This window comes from Bufo gargarizans, chromosome 2 (genome assembly GCF_014858855.1).
Source record: "Bufo gargarizans isolate SCDJY-AF-19 chromosome 2, ASM1485885v1, whole genome shotgun sequence".
NCBI classification, from domain to species: domain Eukaryota; kingdom Metazoa; phylum Chordata; class Amphibia; order Anura; family Bufonidae; genus Bufo; species Bufo gargarizans.
Window position 1 is genome coordinate 231587889 of NC_058081.1, and position 24731 is coordinate 231612619.

The window sequence follows — 24731 nt, forward strand, 5'->3', positions numbered from 1 at the left end:
TAAAATTGTCAATGGAGACAAATTCTTTAGACAGTCCAAAATGTAGCAAAAGACGTCTTGTGCTTTACTTATCAGTCTCGTTATTACTTTATTTTTGTGCTGGAACTCCCCACTATGTCAATGGCTTCTTTTCATTCTGTTCATATACAATTTCCACCAGCTGAGCGCCGTTTGTGCTTAAATACGGTACATTTACATGGAAGATGCTGTGTGCATCACATTCAGCAGCATATACAGTACAGTCAGTTACAGAAAGATATAATGGGATAGTCTTTACTCAAACAATATATATTAGGAGATTATTGGAAAGATCTGCTTATACTCTGCATAGCATTGAACATAGTGTATGAGCTGCAGGCCGCATGGTATAGAGCAGGAGGAGCTGAGCAGTCTGCTATATAGTTCTATGGGGAAAGGTTCAGCATTTTATTCACTGAAAATCCTTCTCATTGTGGGCTTTCAAGGGAATCTATCAGCTCCAAAACACCCCTCAAACTAGAGTAAGTGGTGTATATTATAAATGAGTCAGATTATGTCATTTTTATCGTCACACTCATTACATAAGCAAACTTGGCATCACTTACACTAAAGTCAAGGAGGCCATGCTATCAGTGATTGACAGTCTTCCCTCTAGGATTATGTATACAGAGATAGCTGTCAATCACTGATAGGACCGCCTCCTGGACTTTACATCCCAGATCAAGCAGGAATTTAAACCAATGAAATGCAAGTTACACTGATTCTTTCCTACAAAACTCTATATAATCTGCTCAGCTCCTCCTGCTCTATAACATGCTGTCTGCAGACTACCCTGCATTTTCATGGTGACAGGACCTCTTTAGATACTGGTTAATTGGAGGGATAGATAAATTAACATCGCTGTTATAATGTAAACTTATTTATTTTAAGTTACTGTAGAAGTAAATTGGAAAAAGATACTGGCCCATTCCAAGATCTAAGGACTGGCAGGATATTTGTACTAATTAAGCTATGTATTTAGATGACAGTTTGCAGTTCTTTATTTTGCATCTGGCTTATTGTTCTCCCTCGTGGCTGTTTCGGTCAAGGATTGGGTTATCTGCAGAATGTCCTGGTTCAGGGATCAGCAACCTGCGGCACTCCAGCTGTTGTGAAACTACAACTCCCAGCATGCATGTAGCATGTTCTGCTCTTCTCAGAACTCTCATAGAAATAAATGGAGCATGCTGGGAATAGTAGTTTCACTACATCTGGAGGGCTGCAGGTTGTCCACCCCTCTACTAGATGTTCTATGTTGGATGATGTTTATAAATTTCAGCTTTCATAACTCATCTCATATTTGTATTTTAGGTGGCATAACACAAGTACTCGATTCCAACGGGAACAATTGATATACAAACGATTGTTTGGACCTTTTTAGTGTTGCTGGAAAATCGATTTGTCCACATATCCCATGTATACTAATGGTCATTTAATGTGGAATACAATTATTTACTAAAGCAGACATGTCAGGACTGGTGACAGGTCCTCTGTAACTCCAACAGACATTGGCCCAGATTTACTACTGTGTCTGCGCCTACGTTTTGCGCAGGCTTGAACATGGGGTGGCTTAATGTGAAGGGTGGGGAGCTTCGCTGGAAATGGGTAAGGCCTAGTATGCACAATTAAGCCACAATTCTGGTGTAAACTTCTGTCTCAAAGTAAGCCAACCAATAGTTGAAAAGTCTATACCTGTGTCACATTTATCAGCCCGAGCCCCTGTGATAATTGTGGTACACGGCTAGACAGCCTATCTAAAGGTGCATTTACACAAGCCAATTGAGCCTGCATCCCAATAATTGCCTGCTTGTCAGTGGAGGTAAGAGCTGCTTACATGCCGCAGTTACCTCTCCTGTATGGGGTCAAGGGATCTCTACTGCAATCACTGATACAGATTCATTGTTTCTGGGCAGCAGATCGCTGTGTACACAAGACTGTCCAGAACAATGATATTGCTGTAAACAACTATTTCACCTGATGAACAAGTATTTTGTTCGTTCATTGGGTGACACCTTTAGGCTACTTTCATACTCGCGTTTTGTGCGGATCCGTCATGAACGGATCCGTTCAGATAATACAACCGTCTGCATCCGTTCAGAACTGATCCGTTTGTATAATCTTTAACATAGCCAGAACGGATCCGTCTTGAACACCATTGAAAGTCAATGGAGGACGGATCCGTTTTCGATTGTGCAATATTGTGTCATAGAAAACAGATCTGTCCCCATTGACTTACGTTGTGTGCCAGGACGGATCCGTATGGCTCAGTTTCATCAGTTTTGGTGTCCGTCTCCAAAGCGGAATGGAGACTGAACTGATGCAAACTGATGCATTCTGAGCGGATCCTTTTCCATTCAGAATGCATTAGAGCACAAACTGATCTGTTTTGGACCGCTTGTGGGAGCCCTGAACGGATCTCACAAAACGGAAAGCCAAAACGCGAGAGTGAAAGTAGACTCAGTAAATCTGGCTTAACTTTACGCCCTCTATAGGGTTAGTAAATCTGGGCCATTGTATAATGCTTCATTTTCATGTAGAGGAATTGAATACTTGCTGCCAGGGTCAGAAAACAACATGAAAAATCTGTTCAGGTTTTACATGTAGTACTGTATATGAATTTCTCTAGAGAATTAGCTGTATGGACATGTTCTTAGAACTCTTTCATCATCCCCACAACTGTATATAAAAGGAATGACAATCTTTTTTTATATTGAAGTGGTCTTTAATGAAACCGTGAATGTTCTTTATGGCCCATTGTATGAACGAGTCCCTAGACGTTGTTCAGGACCATAATCTTCTGTTATAAACAGCTATCAAAATGAGATTACCCTGAATTGCTGTTTCTATATATAATTTTCAAATGAACTGATATGATAAAAAATTACTAATACTATATTGGATTGATAAGAATCACAGTTAGTGTAAAAGACATGGAAACTTTTTTTCATTGAAATATACAATACTAATAATATATATTGTTCCAGTGTATTAAGTATCCAATGTATAGAGCACTATGTAAAATGAACATTTATTTACCTTATCTAGGTAATATTGTTGCCATACGCTCATTTGCAGGATACTTTAGAAGCCATACATTCATTTTACTTTATTCTATTTCCAGAATCCCTCAAGTCAGTGCAACGCAACAGTATATAAGTACCAAGAAATACATGCTATAAACCTCTACAAAGGTTTTATTACTGGCTTCTTCACATTAATACTGTTTAAATTGTGCAAAAACAACCAGTTACATGTCATGTAACCATAAGTAACTTAAATGCATTCTAAAATTGGTTGCAACAATAACCTAGCTTACAAAAATTTCATAGGAAAGTAAGTAACCCATATAGTAATGGCAGAAGCCATCATTACTCAGTGGACACAGCAAGTTGTGTAGATAACGCACCTTATATACATGGTCTCTAAAACAGTGGATTACAGTGGTCATTGAATCAATCTAAAAAGCTCTAGAACATCATTGTAGACAGTCCTCAAAAATAGTTTTCTAGAAAAAAAGACAGGACTGCACAACAAGTGCATAATTTCTAACAGTCTAAAAACCTTTAGGACAGAAATATTGATGACGATTATAAGGATGAGGTGGTCGAATCTAGAACTTCTCCTCCATTACAAATGGTTGGTGTGTAATGTGCACTGGCCGAAGCTGAAAAAGAAAAAATACCACCAATAAATAAAATGCATATACATGTATGAGTAATAATACTACAGGCACTGTGATATTTACTTACTATACGCCAGACATTTGATCTCTTAATAGTGAACCATCTTCCTGCACTTGCTTGAAAAACTCAGGGCTATTATTTAATAGGATCAGTGAAACATTTCTGATTAATCACTTCACACTGATGGGATGGTACAAAGGGCTCAGGTCATGGGTTAATTGGATTTCAAGTCATCGTGAATCTTTTTCTGAGTCAATTACAATAGTCCAACATATTCATTCTTAGATTTCCAGACACAGACTGCAAAGTAGACGCCAAGTCACAAAACATCTGGTGGCCCTGGAAATAGCCTCCTCTCCTACCCAGATAAAGAACTGCATATTGACCCAGTAGCCCAGAAGCAGAGGTCAATTATGTGACAGGAAGATTGGATGACTTGCTTTGTTGTCAACTTCCCATGCATAAAGAAAGGATGAAGCATTTGTGTGTAAAGGTAAAGATAGCCTGCAGTGTGTTATAGAGGGATGTTTCTCTGACCTGCAATCTAACATCCACTAGTCTGCCAGATGACGTAGAGCAGGGAGGTCCAGTAGCCCACAGTGGATCAAGCACAGAATCATAGAGGTCACTATCTTACGAGGTATTCAGGACATGGTTACAGAGGACTATGGAAGAGCAGCGGGTATTGGCAGGATTATAGAGACCACTTGCGTACCAGGACTTATTTCTACTGGAATAAAAACTGGAAGCACTAAATGTACTTTTATCAACATAATGTAAGAATTTTCTTTAGAGAAAGAGGAACTAGTCCCAACGTGTATTTTGACTGCAAATTCTAAGAGTATGAAATAGGGTGCAGGAACTTGTGGTATTTTTTTAAATAAATGTCTTGGATTTTGTTCCGTTTCTTTTATGCAAAATGTGTGCAAAAATCTCTTGCTTTTATGGTGTCCATCAAGCACATTTGTATAAAGACCCCTTTACAATTGAGAAGTCAATCATCAGGGATGAAACGATTTGTTCCTGATAACTGCCTGCTCGTCAGAGGAGGTGAGAGCTACATTTACATGCAGCAATCATCTCCTCTGTATGTGGAGTAGTGATCTCTACTGCGATCGCTCTTCTCTATACAGATTCATTACATCTCTGGGCAGGAGATCTCTGCTTACGCAGGAAGATCTGCTTCCAAGAAATAATGATTTTGGAAGCAACATCAACCATGCTTTTACCTAATGAACCGGTATAGAGATCAGAGGCATATTTACAAGGGCCAGTTAACCAGAATGAGAATTGGTATAAGCGATCGTTCGCAATTATCAGCTTCATAATATCCCTGTGTAAAAGACCCTTTAGATGCTAACTCTATTGATGCTAATAGAAAATTAAATTTGGGTCCACAGGATAGGGGGTGTCTGATTGAAAGGGGTCCTGCTTGGGATAGCCAAGTGCTTGTACTACGCTATTTCCAAAGTCCAATACTGGGGAATATAGGCCCCCATTTTAGTTTGGATGCCCACTGATCGAACTCATCTCCTATCTCTTAGCAAGAAAATAAAATAAAAATTGGATAAACATGCAGTGTTAGAATACCCAAAGCAAGTATGGACCACAGTGACTTGACAAACTTCATGAGACCATGGTATTTTAGAAGACAACGTGTGTGATATTTCTAACTGGCAGCCTGATTGTGCTTACTACATAGTGGTTTTATTGTCTTTCTAAGTTACTATTTCTCATTGATTGCAGGTTTCTAATACTTGTACTTTTCTGAGTGATAATAAAGATTTCTAGGAAACAACTCTGCAAGGATAGCTAAATCGAGAAAAGGTATTGACAGCAGACTTGATGTAGAATCTTCACCATGCCAAAGAGAAATAGGAATGGATGGGAAAGCATAACATGTACTAGAACTATCTTAAAGTGTACTAGATATACTTCTGCATACTGTAGGAATAACAAACAAGGCACTCTGCAAACACAAATAACAATAGTGCCATACTTATTACCGTATATACTCGAGTATAAGACGAGTTTTTTGGCACATATTTTTGTGCTCAAAAAGCCCCCTCGTCTTATACTCGAGTCTAGGTCTTGATTGCGAAAATTCGCAAAAAAATTGCATTCAAATTTTCGCATAAAAATTCACATGAACTGGTATTTTCCCAAAAATCGAATATTCGCTTTAGTTGGTTTTTGTACTGTTAAAGTTATTGTTGATACCATATTGTTTTTCTTTGAAATAAATATTCAAAGACCTTTAACCTACTGATGCCTCAATTAATGTAATTTTATTGGTACGGTATCTATTTTTATTTTTGAAATTTACTAGTAGCTGCTGCATTTCCCACCCTAGTCTTATACTCGAGTCAATAATTTTTCCCATTTTTTGGGGGTAAAATTAGGGGCCTCGGCTTATATTCGGGTCGGCTTATACTGGAGTATATACGGTAGATAAAATATATATAACCTGTCTGTCCCACAGGCTCATTTTAATTAGTGCAGGTATAAATCGAAAGCCTCCTCTCTCTGTATTCATTGGAGGCAATTATGGCACCAAAAGAGGTAAAATACAGAGTGGACTCAAAATACATGTGGAACCTGCATTCCCTGTATTTAGCGTAGGTTCCTGTCCTAAAGAGATCGCCTTGTCGTTGGCGGACAGGCACAAATAATTTTGTACAAAAAGTATTTGACAAGAATCTCACATTTATAGCGTAGCATTTTACATTTTCTATAGTGAGTATGGTACTATTGTAATTACTTTATATTTTGTGTTTGCAGAGTGCTTTCAGCCATGGTGAAGTGCACCTGCTCATTGGGATGTGCTGACTAACCTCCCATTTTTTTTGCATACTATAGGAATGCTGTTATTATTTCATTATTCTACTTACTATAGCACATATATTTATGCTAAATATTGATCATTTTCAACACTTGTAGACAGAATGTGCTGATCACATCTTATCCTGCACTTTATAGGCTGTGTTCACATGCTTTATTCACCAAACCAATATTTTTTTTTTGCTTGTTTTATTCTAATCCTCTTCTGAATTTGGGGGTTCATCGACCTATCTGACATTACTGGCACTGATGGAATATGTAAATATCTAATAAAAACTGCTTTCATCCTGGAAAACCCTTGTAAAAGCTGGGCTAAAGACTAATACTGTACCTTGTTTTTGAGTAACCCACATGATTGATTTGCTCTCGGGGTTGTCTATGTTGATCGTCATTGGCCCTGTGAATGGGCCTCAACATTGTGTATGGATCCCTTGCATGCAGCACACCCAAATCTTGGACTTTTGCACATGCCAGTGTCAAGTTGTTTACTGGTTTTCATACATTTTGAGTTTTTTATTTATTTAAAAGGACAGTTTGGAAATACTACATTTACAATAGATGGCCTTAACATGGCTGTCGTTATCAATTTCTAATTTTTTTTTATTTAATATTCGATTCTTTCTTTTCTTCTTCTTTTTAAAGGGAATAATAATAAGATTAGAAATGGAAAATATACTAAACCTAAAATTATACATAAACATACATGTATTACAAATACAAATTAGGCAAAGATCCATTGACACCTAACAGCTGATGACCATGAGATGTAATATACTTACACTGGGAGTACGTGGTTGCAGTGCCACTGACACTAAATCTATTTAAATGGAGTCTGTGTGTTACAACATTCTTCTGTGGCTGAAATAGAATGATATGGACTTTCGGTGCAAACAGACATCCCAAGACTACAAAACCGCTCAGACTTACAGAAATACACATGGTCGTAGTCTGGACCTGAAACAGAATGAAAATAATTCAGTCACTATGTTGTTAATGAATCCTCAGCTATCTGTACACTCTTTATATAGGAGAAACAGTTTGGGTCCCGTGATCAAGAACTTATTTAGCAGTCCAGTAACAGCATTGAATATGGTTAAATAGGAAGTTCAAACCAACTTCATTTACTCATGTAGTACCTTAAAAAGGGGCACAAAAAGCTCTTTGCCTTTATAAAGAGGAACATGTTACAGCAGGGATCAGCAACCTTCTGCACTCCAGCTGCCGTGAAACTACAACTCCCAGCATGCAAACATGCTTGGCTGTTCTTCTAACTTAGAAGTGAATGAAGTATTCTGGGAGTTGTCGTTTCTGAACAGCTGTAGTGCTGCAGGAACCAAATACCTGCATCATCTCTAACTTTGTGTAATAGTAATTTCTAGGAAGAATAATAGAGTTCAATGCAAATATGTTATTGAATGGGGAATATAAGTATGCACAAAAACAGACATGTCAGGAGCGGTGACAGGTCCTCCTTAAAGAGTTAATCCATTTTTAGTGAACCAAACGTAATTATTGTATAATGTAAAAAACTACCAAAATACTTTCTTTATCAATTCCCGTTTTCAAGAACTCTGCTTGCAGACATTGACAAATAAGCATCAATTTTTTATATCTAGAACACTCAACTCCTAGTCATGTGATAATTACACTGGTCCAGTTATACAGTGCCTGTACTTAGCCAAGCACCTATAAAACACATATGTTAAAACGTCCCATTATATACTGTAATAATTGAGCTAAAAATAAATGAAGGTAACAAAACTTATCGAAACGTTGGTTCATTTATGTATTTCACAGTAAGTTGCCAATAGAAAATGACTGTACTTACCCTGTAGTCACTGGACGTCACATAAAATATTGGAAGAAATGCGAGCCAGATAATACAGGTTGTATACATTGTAAATCCAATAAACTTGGCTTCGTTGAAATTTTCTGGGCACTTCCTTGTTTTAAAGGCATATACAGTACATAGTATGACTAGAACCACGTCATATGTTAAAGATATCAGCATACTAGAATCTTTCACATTACATTTTAGTATGACAGTTTCCCTCTTCTCTGGAAGAGTAAACCGTCTGGTTCCTGGATATTCCAACATAAGCCAAACAGACACGATAACAATTTGAACAGAGATGAGGCTTAGGCAAATTATGACTTGAGATTTGGGGCTGATGAATTTAGGTCTTTGAGCACCTTCTTTTACACCGCTAAAGATCCGGGCAATTCTATTAGTCTTTGTTAGAAGAGCCGAGTAGCAAACTACAAAAGAAGTCCCCAGTCCCAATCTCCTTAGAGTACAAATGACTGGGGATGGTTTGGCTATGAAAAAAAATGTCATGGAATAACACATGAAAACTCCAATCAAGAGTATATAACAGAGTTCACGTCCAGATGCCTTGACCAAAGGGGTGCTATTGTGCTTGACAAAGACTCCGCCAACCAGGAATGTACAGAAGAACCCAAGACATGCAATTGTTACTGGGCCTATGGCCCATGCGTCTTCCCACTTAATGTAGTCTTCAGGTAAGTCAAAGCATCCGGTTAGGTCGGAGGTGGGCCAACGTCCTGGTCCACAGTCAACACATGTGAATTCATCTGCAAGATATTGATATATTTCACATGGAATACAGATCCAACAACAGACATCTCCAGGTTGCATATTCTTCATTTCATTTGGAGCACATGGATCGCTGCACTGTGATGTTGGCACCATACTCTTTGACCACTGTATGACATCTACATCAAGGGACAAGGTCTCTGCCCACTGACCTATTTTTAGATATGAGTATTTGCCATTATTATACTGAAAATTGAAAACGTTATATAAACCAAGGCCATCTCCATATGCATCAAACTTCACAACACTGTCTGCGGTGGGGGGAATAAATGGAGCTGTAGAAAAAGAGAAGAGTGTAAAAAAAAGCATGAATATACACATTCATATATATATATATATATATATATATATAAAAAGCAAAAGTTTTAGGTTGGTGTGGAAAAATACTGCAAAGTAAAAATACATTCAAAAGCAGTGCTTTTCGATTTGTTTATTTTTATCAATTAATAAAATGCTAAGTGAATGAACAAAAGAGAAATCCAATATTTGGTGTGACCACCCTTTGTTTTCAAAATCAATTCTTCTAGGTATACTAGTACACAGTTTTTGAAGGAACTAGGCAGAGAAGTTGTTACAAACTTTTTGGAGAACTAACCACAGATCTTCTGTGTCTTCATGTAACCCCATACTGACTCCATGATGTTGAGAACTGAGCTGTGTGGGGCCCCTATCATCACGTCCAGGAATTCTTGTTCTTCTTTATACTGAACATAGTTATTAATGAGATTGGCTGTATGTTTGTGGTCATTGTCCTGCTGCTGAATAAAATTTGGAGCCAATCAGACACTTCCTTGATAGTATTGCATGACGGATGTGTCTGCTACTGTCAAGAACTTTTGAGGAACCACAATTAAAAGGGCAACATCGACCACAGACACCAAGGTTGGCCAAGGAAACAGTGCAGCAGATTAAAGATAAATCATGCCTAATTCCCTTCAAAATAGGAAGATGTCCAACAGTGGCATCAGCTCAAAACTGGCATAACTGGCAGGTAACTGATAAAAAATAAACTTCTATTTTTGAAAGAATTCTTACTTTGCAGCCTTTTTTTCACACCTGGCTAGAACTTTTGTATGGTTTTATCTCTCTATTAAAACAAGCATATATATAGCACTATCGCTATAGCTATTATATTTAGCCTTTCGCTACTGGAACTGCACTAAACACTAAAGAATGAACTCACACTTTAGATAGTTTTTTTGAATTCTCTCCTAATAACACAAGTTGCTTTGACACTGTATTTGCCTCTGCTGTATACCACCTATGGATGCTACAGTATAGGCATACAATGGCATATATAGCCCACAGACTCTCAATTTAAAACCATTTATATTGTGCAGTTTTTTAGTGGATGCCTCTGTATGGAATAGTGCAAAAAAAAAAAAAAAGGTACACCAACATATACTTTACCAGTCCAATGAAGACCAAAAGTTGGACTCTCTTTGGTCCCTGTTAGGTGAATAGGGGGGTTAGAGGGCTATTAATAAAATTCACATATGCACTAGGAGCTTTTTTAAAGGGGTTGTCCGGGTTCAGAGCTGATCTTCAGTGCTAAAACCGCCTATTAGTGCCAGTGATGGCACTGGGCTCACCGCTAGGTGGAATCCTCTGCCTAGCAGTCACCGTGGAGAGCCCGGTACATCACGGGATCTCCAAAAAATTCCTTTGCTTTGATGCTAAAATCAAGGGGGCCGGAGAGGTGAAGATAGAGATATGTCCAGGTTCCGTTCTGAACCCGGACAACCCTTTTAAGGCATACAGCAAACAGACAATGCAAACACAGTGTGAAATCACCCTTACATGAGAGAAAATAGCTAACAGATCTTTATATTTTCACTCTGTCAATGTCAATGACGTACATAGAGAAGTAAGGGCCCCATAGCATGGATCAAACCTATTTCATAGACCCTTGGGCCATTTTTTCCACTGCCTCATTTGCTGTGGAATAGTTGTTCCTTTAACCCCTTAAGGATCCATGACGTAGCTGTACATCATGGGTCCGATCCCTAAACATGGCGCTCGCTCGTGCACATAGTGGGCGCCTTAACCACGGGGTCTCTGCTATTTTAAATAGCAGAGACCCGCGGCACATGTATTTTAAATAGCAGAGACCCGCAGCCATAAGTCTGATCGCATACATCTTACCTTTCAGATGCAGTGGTCAAATGAGCATGGCATCTGCGCAGACCGGAACCAGAAGTCGCACGCTTCCGGTCCGGTAACAGAGTTCCCCGGCTGAGATCGGGGGACCTGTTACTACAATCTAATTGACCAAAGCCCCAAGCCGGCTTCCGAGTCAACTAGATGTATATATCAATACAGGCTGCTAGGTGGCAGCCTTGTATTGATATAGTGCAATTAAAGTCTTCAATGATGTAGCCATCACTGAATACTATGGGCAATCGAATGATTGCCAGTTATTGTCACCCAAGGTGATTTAAGAATAGTAAAAAAAAAGTTAAAAAAAGTTTTTACAAATATTAAAAATATTAAAAATAAAAGTTCAAATAACCCCCCTTTCCTTAAAATAAAAATACTTAACCAATAAAAAAAATGCCCATACCATACTAAAATATAACAATATTAATGGCATACGGCAAATGGCGTAGCAAAAAAAACAACAACACTAATTTGGCATTTTTTTCACTTCAACTACACAATAATTTTTTTATAAAACACAAGAAAAATTATTTAAGTGTGGTATCGTTGGAACCGTACTGACCTGTAAAATGAAGATAACAGGTAAATTTTACCGCATAGTGTACAATGTAAAAAAATAAAAACCTTTATCAGAATTTTTTCCTGAATTCTACCCCATTTGGAATTTCTTCTCCGCTCCCTACTACATGGTATGCAACCGTAAATGGTGCCATTAGAAAGTACAACCTGTCCCGCAAGTAATAAGCCCTCATAAGGCTATGTGAATAGAAAAATTAAAAAGTTAGGACTATGGGAAAGCGGGGAGTGAAAAACGAAAATGCAAAAATGGAAAATCCCAGTGTCCTTAAGGCGTAGAGGGTAGAGTCCTGAGTCCTGGCCAAGTTTTCACTCCCAATAGAAGAGGAGATAATCCCAATTAAGACTGGGCCCCCTCTTGTCCTAGGCCCCATAGCAGTTGCATGGTCTGCTGCTATGGTAGTTATGCCCCTGGTCAATGTCCATATTCCCAACAGATATAGGGATCTTCGCCTCCATTTATTTTTATACACTAAAGACATGATTTCTAAAAAGTAAAGCATAATAAGCTGAGCTTAATCCACTTATTCCTGCCGTTAGTGTCGAAGTTGAATTAAAAGTCTGTGTATGGACTTTACTCATATAACCTCATCTGTTGTCAGCAATATGTTCATGAATACACAATCCATTTTCAGAATCAAACGTAATATTATGTGACATTCTGTGACCTGACATGTCCACTTTTATTATGGCACCGAGATGACTCCTGTCTAAAGGCTGTCAAGTCTGGAGGCCATACAAATTTATTCCATGCAGTTTAAAAATCCTGTGCATACAAAATTACAATAGCTAAAGTTGAATAGGCTAACTGTAGAAGTGTAATGAGATTCTTAAACTGTACTTCTAAATGGCCTTCCAGAAGACAAATGATAAAAGGTCCTACACCTCAAATCCTTAAATCACATTTGTTCTACTCTTTTCATGTGCGCTAAATGATGTTATGACTTCATGTTATCAATTTCTACTACGCCCTTTACCTTCCGTATAAAATCCATTTGCAGTTTCTGATCAGCATACACAAGTGTCAGGTCAATAGTTAAGCATTCTCTTGACATTCCTGAAACTCTCTTCATGTCCCTTATTTCTTGCTGGCAGCTAAATGCCCTAGTTTACTTCTCATGTTCTGCTAAGTGTCTCCCAGCTGTATAGTCAAGGAAGGCATAATAGGACATGGAGCCATAGATGATGATCTTGCCTAACAGCCCTCTGGACAGAATCCTGAACATTTGAAAATGGTCAAGTATTTCTCGGTTAGTGCTCCTTTATGTTTGTGGAAGTATATATATGTATATATATGTATATATATATATATATATATATATATATATATATATGCAGTGGATGTAAAAAAGCAAACACCCCTGTTAAAATGTCAGGTTTCCGTGGCTCCAGGTTCATTTGGGCCCTTGGGCGATAAAGTCTCAGTGGGCCCCCTTGTGGCATTTTGAACGGCGCTTACAGCAATGAAACTTCATGTATTATAGATTAAATACCTTACACAGAGCATGCTACAGAGTGGATATACAGTGGATATAAAAAGTCTACACAGCCCTGTTAAAATGTCAGGTTTCTGTGATGTAAAAAAAATTGACAAATATAAATCATTTCAGAACTTGTTCTACCTTTAATGTGACCTATAAACTGTACCACTCAATTGAAAAACAAACTGAAATCTTTTAGGTGGAGGGAAGACAAAATATAAAAATAAAATAATATGGTTGCATAAGTGTGCACACCCTTAAACTTATACTTTGTTGAAGCACCTTTTGATTTTATTACAGCACTCAGTCTTTTTGGGTATGAGTCTATCAGCATGGCACATTTTGACTTGGCAAGATTTGCCCACTCTTCTTTGCAAAAACACTCCAAATCTGTCAGATTGCGAGGGCATCTCCTGTGCACAGCCCTCTTCAGATCACCCCACAGATTTTCAATCAAATTCAGGTCTGGGCTCTGGATGGGCCATTCCAAAACTTTTATCTTCTTCTGGTGAAGCTGTTCCTTTGTTGATTTGGATGTATGCTTTTGGTCGTTGTCATGCTGAAAGATGAAGTTTCTCTTCATGTTCAGCTTTCTAGCAGAAGCGTGAAGGTTTTGTGCCAATATTGACTGGTATTTGGAACTGTTCATAATTCCCTCTAGCTTAACTAAGGCCCCAGTTCCAGCTGAAGAAAAACAGCCCCAAAGCATGATGCTGCCACCACCATGCTTCACTGTGGGTATGGTGTTCTTTTGGCGATGTGCAGTGTTGTTTTTGCGCCCAACATATCTTTTGGAATTATGGCCAAAAAGTTCAACCTTCATTTCATAAGACCATAACACCTTTTCCCACATGCTTTTGGGAGACTTCAGATGTGTTTTTGTAAAATGTAGCTTGGCTTGGATATTTGTCTTTGTAAGAAAAGGCTTTCGTCTTGCCACTCTACCCCATAGCACAGACATATGAAGAATACGGGAGATTGTTGTCACATGTACCACACAGCCAGTACTTGCCAGATATTCCTACAGCTCCTTTAATGTTGCTGTAGGCCTCTTGTTAGCCTCCCAGACCAGTTTTCTTCTCGTCTTTTCCACAATTTTGGAGGGACGTCCAGTTCTTGGTAATGAAACTGTTGTGCCATATTTTCTCCACTTAATGATGACTGTCTTCACTGTGTTCCATGGTATATCTAATGCCTTGGAAATTCTTTTGTACCCTTCTCCTGACTGATACCTTTTAACAATGAGATCCCTCTGATGTTTTGGAAGCTCTCTGTGGACCATGGCTTTTAATGTGGGATGTGACTAAGAACATTTCAGGAAAGACCAACTAGAGCAGCTGAACTTTATTTGGGGTTAATCAGAGGTATTTTAAATGATGGCAGGTGTATGCTGACTCCTATTTAACATGATTTTCTTAATTCTGAACACAGCTACATCCCCAGTTATAAGAGGGTGTGCACACTTATGCAACCACATTATTATTATTTTTTAGCTTTCTTCCCTCCACCTAAAAGATTTCAGTTTGTTTTTCAATTGAGGTGTACAGTTTATAGGTCACCTTAAAGATGGAAAAAGTTCAGAAATAATTTATCTTTGTCTCATTTTTTTCCATCACAGAAACCTGACATTTTAACAGGGGTGTGTAGACTTTTTATATCCACTGTGTATATATATATATATATATATATATATATATATATCTATCTATAATGGGAAAATCCAAGACAGCCCCAACAGTAACAGAAGTCCGGACTGCCCGCAGTAAAGACGTAACCAACTGTTAGGATATACAAAAGAAAAACAACCGCAGCACTTCCATAGGTAAAAAATAAGTGGAGTCCTTTATTGACCCACGCAACGTTTCAGTCTGCTTTCTGGGACCATTCTCAAGCAATACATACATGGACTTAGTGCATATTTATAGGGTGTCGGTACATTTACATAATTAATAGTCACTTAATAGTAATTTACAAAACTCTGCCATAATATACATTAAAAAGACCAACAGTGTACTTAATTATATATTATACACCAAATAAAGTGCAAACTGCTCTAGTATAAAAAATATTCCTTTTAAATTCATATATAATGGACCAACATTATACATAATTAATAATTGATGTGCATTATCGTCAGGTGTAGGGGGTGGTAACTTGTGGGGAACACAGACCGCTCACCTGGAAAGGACAATCAGCCGGCATAATTGTATGGCGTACAGAATGTATCAATGCGCATGTCCGTGCGTCATAATCACATGATACATCGCATGATCAAGCAAAGTATCGCAGGACAGGTATAAGGATCCCATGCGCATGTCCGCGCATCACTGTCATGTGATGATTCAAATGACCAGTGTAAACATAGTAGCGTATCCTGGTAACCAGGTAGTAGTAAATCAAGTAATAAAATATCATCAATGGAAGTGCTGCATTTAAGCGCATCTAGCCCGATCCCATATCGAGAGGCACATGTGCCGGATAACTTGCTATTAGCCAACACCTACAGGCCAACCGATCTAGTCTGCCTCCCACCTAAGATGACAGGTAAACGAGTGTAGTATCCTAGTTCCTGGCACATTATAAATAAGCACTATAGGATACAGGATACATCACCAAATGTAATACCACAAAGGGAACGCCCCCTGTGTTTTACAATAAGAAAATTATCGGGATCCATCATTCCTGTCATGCCTCAATATAAAAAAGTTATCATACACCCAAAAAATTAGGAATAAAAGGAAAAGGGGAAAAAATACACATGTTCAATACTGCAGACTGTGTTTCTTTCTATTTGGCGAGATGGTGATGTGTTCTGGAACAACCCTAAAAAAATAAAAAAAATGAAATAAAATTGTGCTGAGGTGGTGGCGATACATAGCTGATATTTTTGTCATTTGGACAGGTACGATAGCAGAATTGGAATCTTTCCATCTTTTTCTAAATTATTTATTTCCAGATATATAATATACTTTGGAGTTTTCACGAGAAAAAAAATCATTTTTTGGATGTAGATGTATCTCTTCAAGGTACTATACTTCATACCAGTCTGATAAAAATACTGCGTTAAGTTATGACAGTGCACACCCTTGCAAGATGATCCAATCCTTTAGTCAATTTACTAGGGCTAGGAGGATCATCAGTAATAACAGTGAATTAGATAAAACAGTAAACACTATGGTACATTCATTTAAGGCCAGAGGCTATCCTCAAAGAGTATTATGTGAACAACGTAAACGTCTCCAATCGATTGATGGATCTAAAACATTACAAAAACTACTAGGGACCACATTGGACAGCGTATACCTTTTGTATTGACACACAATGATTTGAGTACACATATATGTGCTCTGGTGTCCTTGCAGTTTATTATACGTCGGGGAGACAACCTGCAACTTTAAAACACGATTTAACCCCTTAAGGACCGAGGACGTACCGGTACGCCCTATTTCCCGAGTCCTTAAGGACCGAGGACGTACCGGTACGTCCTGACTTAAAATCTGCATTCCGGCGCCGCAGGGGTTAATCGGAACGGGACGCCGGCTGAAATCATTCAGCCGGCATCCCGTAACAACGCAGGGGGGGGTCATTGGACCCCCCCGTATCGGCGATCGCAGAAAACCGCAGGTCAATTCAGACCTGCGGTTTTCTGCGTTTCCGGTCCATTCGGGTGTCCTGTGACCCGATGAACCGGAAAAAGACTGCGATCGGTGGCGTAATTTTACACCACCAATCGCAGTCCGAGGATTTGCAGAGGCGGAGCTGGCCCTGGTGCTGAACGCCGCTGTCCAGGGTGCTGATTGGTGCAGGGGAGAGAGGCGCGAGATTCAAACTTCCTGCGCTCCTCTCTCCCCTCCTCTTCCTGTCCAGCACCCTGACCGTGCAGCATCGTCCAGCACCAGCTCCTGTGTCCCCCTAAATCGGCATCCATCACCCTCCTGCACCCATCGCCACCCAGGTAGGTTAGGGTCAGTGAGGGAGAGGCACCGTTAGGCAGGGAAAGAAGGGAAAAGTTAGAAAAAAAAAAAAAAAAAAAAGCACATTTATTCCAAACTTTTTTTTTTCAACTTTCAGACCCCAGACCCCCCCTGCCACTTGCCCCCCCCCCGCATCCCCCCCACCACCAGCCCCCCCCCACCCACCAGCCCCCCCCTTCACCCACCAACCCCCTCCCCCCACCACCAGACCCTTCCCCCACCACCACATTTTTTTTTTTCTGCGTGCGCTGACTGGCCGGCACTTTTTAGCGTCCGTCCACTGTTAGCGCATCGCCCGCCCCACCACCCCACCGACCGCTGATCAGCGTTGAACCGCAGATCAGCAAGTTTGAACTTTTTTTTTTTTTTTTTTTTCCTAACACTTGCCCATTTTTTTTGCCTGGACTTTTTAGTACGTGAACACCCGTGCCCCCACACACACGCACATAGAATAAAGGTTTACACGCACGCACATACACACGCACACACACACACCCATGGCCCGCCGGGTGTTCTCAGCCGAGGAGGCATATGCCCAGATTGCCTCCGACTCTGAGAGCCCCAGTGAGGATGAGGATGACCCCACGTTCCTTTTGTCATCCGCATCCTCCTCATCATCATCGGATGACGATGAGCCACCAAGGCAGCGGAGACGCCGCCAGGCGGAGCCAGGGGCCACACATGCTAGGGATCCTGTGGCCCACCCTAGTACGAGCCGCCCTGGGGTTCGTACTGGTTTCCCGGCCCACCAAATAAGTTCACCGGAGCCCCCTGCCGATGAACTTAGCTGGTGTCCCCCAGTGGACTTTGAGCCTGAGATTCCGGATTTCGCTGGCAATCCTGGAATCCAGATTCCCACAGTGGGGTTTACTGAAATAGACTTTTTTAGTTTTTTTTTCAGTAACCCGCTGGTGAATTTGATGGTGGAGCAGACGAATCTGTACGCCCAACAGTTCGTCGCTCAAAACCCAGGCTCAGTTTTGGCTAGACCCGGTGGCTGGACGCCGGTCAGTGCAGCCGAGATGAGGACATTTTGGGGCCTCGTGCTGCATATGGGTCTAGTCCAAAAACCCAGTGTCAGGCAATACTGGAGTGGGGACGTCCTATACCAGACCCCACTGTACAGTATGGTCATGACACGTCACCGGTTTGAGGCCATCCGGAAATGTCTGCATTATTCCGATAATGCAGCATGTCCCCCCCGAGGTGATCCTGCCTATGACCGGCTGTACAAGATACGGCCGGTCATCGATCACTTTGGGGCCACATTTCAGCAGGCCTACGTACCTGGAAGGGAGGTCGCGGTTGATGAGTCTCTCGTTGCGTTCAAGGGGAGACTCAGTTTCCGCCAATACATTCCCACAAAGCGGGCGAGGTATGGCGTGAAGCTATACAAAATTTGTGAGAGTACCTCAGGGTACACTTACAAATTTCGTGTGTACGAGGGGCGAGATTCCCGGATTCAACCACCAGAATGTCCCCCCACTCTGGGTGTTACCGGGAAACTCGTGTGGGACCTTATGTACCCACTGCTGGATAAGGGTTACCACTTGTACGTGGACAACTTTTATACCAGCATTCCCTTGTTCAGGTCCCTTGCCGCCAGATCCACGTTCGCTTGTGGGACCGTGCGGAAAAATCAACGCGGCCTCCCTGCCTACCCCCTCCAGGTACCTATCCCCAGGGGTGAGACCCGTGCACTTACCAGTGGAAACCTGTTGCTGGTCAGGTATAAGGACAAGAGGGATGTCCTTATGCTGTCCACAATCCACGGTAACAGCACCACCCCAGTCCCTGTGCGAGGTACCGCGGCAACGGTCCTCAAGCCCGATTGTATCGTCGACTACAATCGGTATATGGGAGGAGTTGATCTCTCTGATCAAGTCCTCACGCCATATAACGCCATGCGCAAAACCCGGGCATGGTACAAAAAAGTTGCGGTCTACATGGTGCAGGTTGCCATGTACAACTCTTTTGTACTATCCCGAAGCGCTGGCAGCACAGGGACATTCCTCCAATTCTATGAGGCAGTCCTCAAAGACCTGATCTTTTCGGACCGGGAAAGAGCAGGCCGGAGTACCTCGGGAACTGGAGGCGCCCGGATCGTCCCTGGCCAACACTTTCCAGGTGTGGTCCCCCATACTGGAAAGAAGGGACGAACCCAAAAAAAGTGCAGAGTGTGTCACAAGAGGGGGATACGGAAGGACACCACAACTCAATGTGACACGTGCCCCGATCATCCGGGCCTCTGCATTATCGATTGCTTCAGGGAGTATCACACTTCCATGGAGTACTAAATTTTTATAATCCCCAACAGTTCACTAGAGAACATAAAACACTATGGCTCTCAGACTTTGGAGACACGAAAACAATTTTTCTTTCCCCAAAAAATATTAGTTTTAGTGCAGGCATCCTCAAACTGCGGCCCTCCAGATGTTGTAAAACTATAACTCCCAGCATGCCCAGACAACCTACAGCCATCATCAGGGCATGGTGGGAATTGTAGTTTTACAACATCTGGAGGGCCGCAGTTTTAGGATGCCTGCTTAGTGTCTCTAAAGTCTGAGAGCCATACATATTGGGCATCGTCGCGTGCGTAAAAGTCGTCGCTATAAAAATAACTTTTTACCAAACGCCTCGGATGAACGGTGTTAAAAATATAAAATAAAAACGGTGCCAAAACACCTATTTTTGGGCAAAATTTAAATTTAAATCCATTTTGCCGGTAATAAAGCAAGGGTTAACAGCCAAACAAAACTAAACATTTATTGCCCCAATTCTGTAGTTTGCAGAAACACCCCATATGTGGTCGTAAATGGCTATATAGCCGCACGGCAGGGCATAGAACGAAGGGAACTCCATACGGTTTCTGGAAGGCAGATTTTGATGGACAGTTTTTTTTTTTTACACCATGTCCCATTAGAAGCCCCCCCTGATGTAGCCTAGACTAGAAACTCCAAAAAAGTGACCCCATCTAAGAAACTACACCCCTCAAGGTATTCAAAAATTACTTTACAAACTATGTTAACCCTTTAGGTGTTCCACAAAACTAAATAGCGAATGTAGAAACAATTTTAGAATTAAATTTTTTGTTACATTGCCTCAAAAAAGAGTAATATAGAGCAACCAAAAATCTAATTTACCCCAAAAATTGTCCCAAAACAACAACCACCTTATCCCGTAGTTTCCTAGATGGGGTCACTTTTATGGAGTTTCTACTCTAGGGGTGCATCAGGGGGCTTGAAAGGGTACATGGTGTAAATAAACCAGTCCAGCAAAATCTGCCTTCCAAAAACCGTATGGCGTTCCCCTTCTTCTATGTCCTGCCGTTTAGCCAAACAGTAGTTTACGACCACATATGGGGTGTTTTTGCAAACTACAGAATCAGGGCAACCCATTTTGAGTGTTGTTTGACAGTTAACCCTTGTTTTACTCCTGGAAAAAATTGATTATATTGGAAAATTTTCCAAAAAATAGAAATTTCAAAATTGTTTCTCCATCTGCCATTAACTCTTGTGGAACACCTAAAGGGTTAACAAAGTTTGTAAACCCAGTTTTGAATACCTTGAGGGGTGTACTTTCTTAGATGGAGTCACTTTTTTGAAATTTCTATTCTAGGGGTGCAACAGGGGGCTTCAAATGGGACATGGTATAAACAAAACCAGTCCTGCAAAATCTGCCTTCCAAAACCCATATGGTGTTCCCCTCCTTCTATGTGCTACCGTTCGGCCAAACAGTAGTTTACGACCACATATGGGGTGTTTTTGCAAACTACAGAATCAGGGCAACCCATTTTGAGTGTTGTTTGGCAGTTAACCCTTGTTTTACTCCTGGAAAAAATTGATTATATTGGAAAATTTTCCAAAAAATAGAAATTTCAAAATTGTTTCTCCATCTGCCATTAACTCTTGTGGAACACCTAAAGGGTTAACAAAGTTTGTAAACCCAGTTTTGAATACCTTGAGGGGTGTACTTTCTTAGATGGAGTCACTTTTTTGAAATTTCTATTCTAGGGGTGCAACAGGGGGCTTCAAATGGGACATGGTATAAACAAAACCAGTCCTGCAAAATCTGCCTTCCAAAACCCATATGGTGTTCCCCTCCTTCTATGTGCTACCGTTCGGCCAAACAGTAGTTTACGACCACATATGGGGTGTTTTTGCAAACTACAGAATCAGGGCAACCCATTTTGAGTGTTGTTTGGCAGTTAACCCTTGTTTTACTCCTGGAAAAAATTGATTATATTGGAAAATTTTCCAAAAAATAGAAATTTCAAAATTGTTTCTCCATCTGCCATTAACTCTTGTGGAACACCTAAAGGGTTAACAAAGTTTGTAAACCCAGTTTTGAATACCTTGAGGGGTGTACTTTCTTAGATGGAGTCACTTTTTTGAAATTTCTATTCTAGGGGTGCAACAGGGGGCTTCAAATGGGACATGGTATAAACAAAACCAGTCCTGCAAAATCTGCCTTCCAAAACCCATATGGTGTTCCCCTCCTTCTATGTGCTACCGTTCGGCCAAACAGTAGTTTACGACCACATATGGGGTGTTTTTGCAAACTACAGAATCAGGGCAACCCATTTTGAGTGTTGTTTGGCAGTTAACCCTTGTTTTACTCCTGGAAAAAATTGATTATATTGGAAAATTTTCCAAAAAATAGAAATTTCAAAATTGTTTCTCCATCTGCCATTAACTCTTGTGGAACACCTAAAGGGTTAACAAAGTTTGTAAACCCAGTTTTGAATACCTTGAGGGGTGTACTTTCTTAGATGGAGTCACTTTTTTGAAATTTCTATTCTAGGGGTGCAACAGGGGGCTTCAAATGGGACATGGTATAAACAAAACCAGTCCTGCAAAATCTGCCTTCCAAAACCCATATGGTGTTCCCCTCCTTCTATGTGCTACCGTTCGGCCAAACAGTAGTTTACGACCACATATGGGGTGTTTCTGCAAACTACAGAATCAGGGCAACCCATTTTGAGTGTTGTTTGGCAGTTAACCCTTGTTTTACTCCTGGAAAAAATTGATTATATTGGAAAATTTTCCAAAAAATAGAAATTTCTAAATTGTTTCTCCATCTGCCATCAACTCTTGTGGAAGACCTAAAGGGTTAATAAAGTTTGAAAAAACAGTTTTGAATACCTTGAGGGGTGTAGTTTCTAGAATGGGGTCATTTTTGGGAGGTTTCTATTATCTAAGCCTCACAATATGACTGCAAACCTGAACTGGTCCATAAAAAGTGGGATTTTGAAGATTTCTCAAAAATTTCAAATTTTGCTTCTAAACTTCTAAGCATTGTAACATCCCCAAAAAATAAAATATCATTCCCAAAACAATTCAAACATGAAGTAGACATATGGGGAATGTAAAGTCATCACAATTTTTGGGGGTATTACTATGTATTACAGAAGTAGAGAAACTGAAACTTTGAAATTTGCTAATTTTTCAAAATTTTTGGTAAAAAATTTATTTTTTTATGCAAAAAAATTAACTTTTTTGACCCAATTTTAGCAGTGTCATGAAGTACAATATGTGACGAAAAAACAATCTCAGAACGGCCTGGGTAAGTCGAAGCGTTTTAAAGTTATGAGCACTTAAAGTGACACTGGTCAGATTTGCAAAAAATGGCCTGGTCCTTAAGGTGAAAATGAGCCTGGTCCTTAAGGGGTTAATCAGCATCATTATTCAATTAGAAAACATTTTATAGATAAAAACATACTGAATGTGATCTCAAATTTATGATTATTGACCAGGTTCCCCCTCCAAGAACGTAATCGAGTCAAATTATTAAAAAAACGGGAAGCAAAGTGGAAACTTAAACTCAACACGCTGAGACCAAATGGTCTCAATGTGGATTTCAGACATTGGTTGTTTGTTTAACTGGCTCTTTTTCAACCTTAGTCTTTTTTCTGTCTCTTACAGCATCTGTATATATTTGTTTTTAGATTATAACACAACAATTTGTTTATTTTTTAGGGTTGTTCCGGAGGGTGAACACATGACCGTCTCGCCAAATAGAAAGAAACACAGTTGGCAGTATTGAATATTGTGTATTTTTTCCCATTTTCATAGTAACATAGTAACATAGTATATAAGGCCGAAAAAATACATTTGTCCATCCAGTTCGGCCTGTTAATCCAGTGGAAGGCAAAAAAAAACTGTAAGGTACAAGCCAATTTTCCCCACTTAAAGAGGACCTTTCACCAGAAAAAAGTATCTAAACTGACTATACATACGTGTAGAGCGGCGCCCAGGGATCCCCCTGCACTTACTGTTATCCCCGGGCGCCGCTCCGTTCTCCGGTTATAGCCTTCGGTATGTTCATAGTTAGGCTCCACCCAGGCGAACCTGCCGGCGTCTCTTTCTCCTATGCTGTAGCGCTGGCCAATCGCAGCGCTCAGCTCATAGCCTGGCTATGAGCTGAGCACTGTGATTGGCCAGCGCTACAGCATAGGAGAAGGAGACCGCGGCAGGTTTCCCTGGGTGGAGTCTAACTATGAACATACCGGAGGCTATAAAGAGTCTGTAAATATCAGAAATAAGGGTCTGGCTATGACATTACTTAATTCTCTTAGGATATGGGGGTGTATGCCATCTGGTCCTGGCGATTTGTCTATTTTAATCTTTTTAAGTCGCTGTTGTACTTCTTCCTGGGTCAGACAGGACACTTTTAATGGGGAATTTACTTTTACATTCTTCATTTCATCTGACAGTTTATTTTCCTCAGTGAATACAGTCGCTCTCTGCAACTCCCCCTCTCATTGCTCTGTAGAGGTCTGACACCTTCAGATTTAGAATTTTTACCATTTATTTTCCCTTTTATTCCAAAATTTTTTAGTGTTCGATAACTTTTTTATACTGAGGCATGAAAGGAATGATGGATCCCGATAATTTTTTTATTGTAAAACACAGGGGGCGTTCCCTTGTGGTATTACATTTGGTGATGTATCCTGTATCCTATAGTCCTTATATATATATATAATGTACCCAGAACTAGGACACTACACTCGTTTACCTGTCATCTTAGGTGGGAGGCAGACTAAATCGGTTGGCCTGTAGGTGTTGGCTAATAGCAAGTTATCCGGCACATGTGCCTCTCGATATGGGATCGGGCTAGATGCGCTTAAATGCAGGACTTCCCGTTACTTCTGCTTGTCCCATTGATGATATTTTATTACTTAATTCACTACTACCTGGTTACCAGGATACGCTACTATGTTTACACTGCTCATGTAAATCATCACGAGACAGTGATGCGCGGACATGCGCATGAAATCCTTATACCTGTCCTGCGAAACTTTGCTTGATCATGTGATGTATCACGTGATTATGGCGCGCGGACATGAGCATTGATACATTCTGTATGCCATACAATTATG

At 40.3% G+C, this 24731-nt stretch overlaps 1 protein-coding gene across 1 annotated transcript in view; it reads right to left on the reverse strand.

The window, feature by feature from the left end:
- Window positions 1-3588: 3588 nt before the first annotated feature.
- GRM3 (glutamate metabotropic receptor 3) overlaps window positions 3589-24731 on the reverse strand; it is a 342443-nt gene continuing 321300 nt past the window's right edge. The window contains exons 4-6 of the mRNA XM_044276763.1: window positions 8371-9434; window positions 7322-7496; window positions 3589-3682 (exon numbers count right to left, since the gene is read on the reverse strand). Coding sequence (XP_044132698.1) covers window positions 3606-3682; window positions 7322-7496; window positions 8371-9434 — 1316 coding nt within the window. The 3' untranslated portion in view covers window positions 3589-3605. The remainder of the gene's footprint in view (window positions 3683-7321; window positions 7497-8370; window positions 9435-24731) is intronic.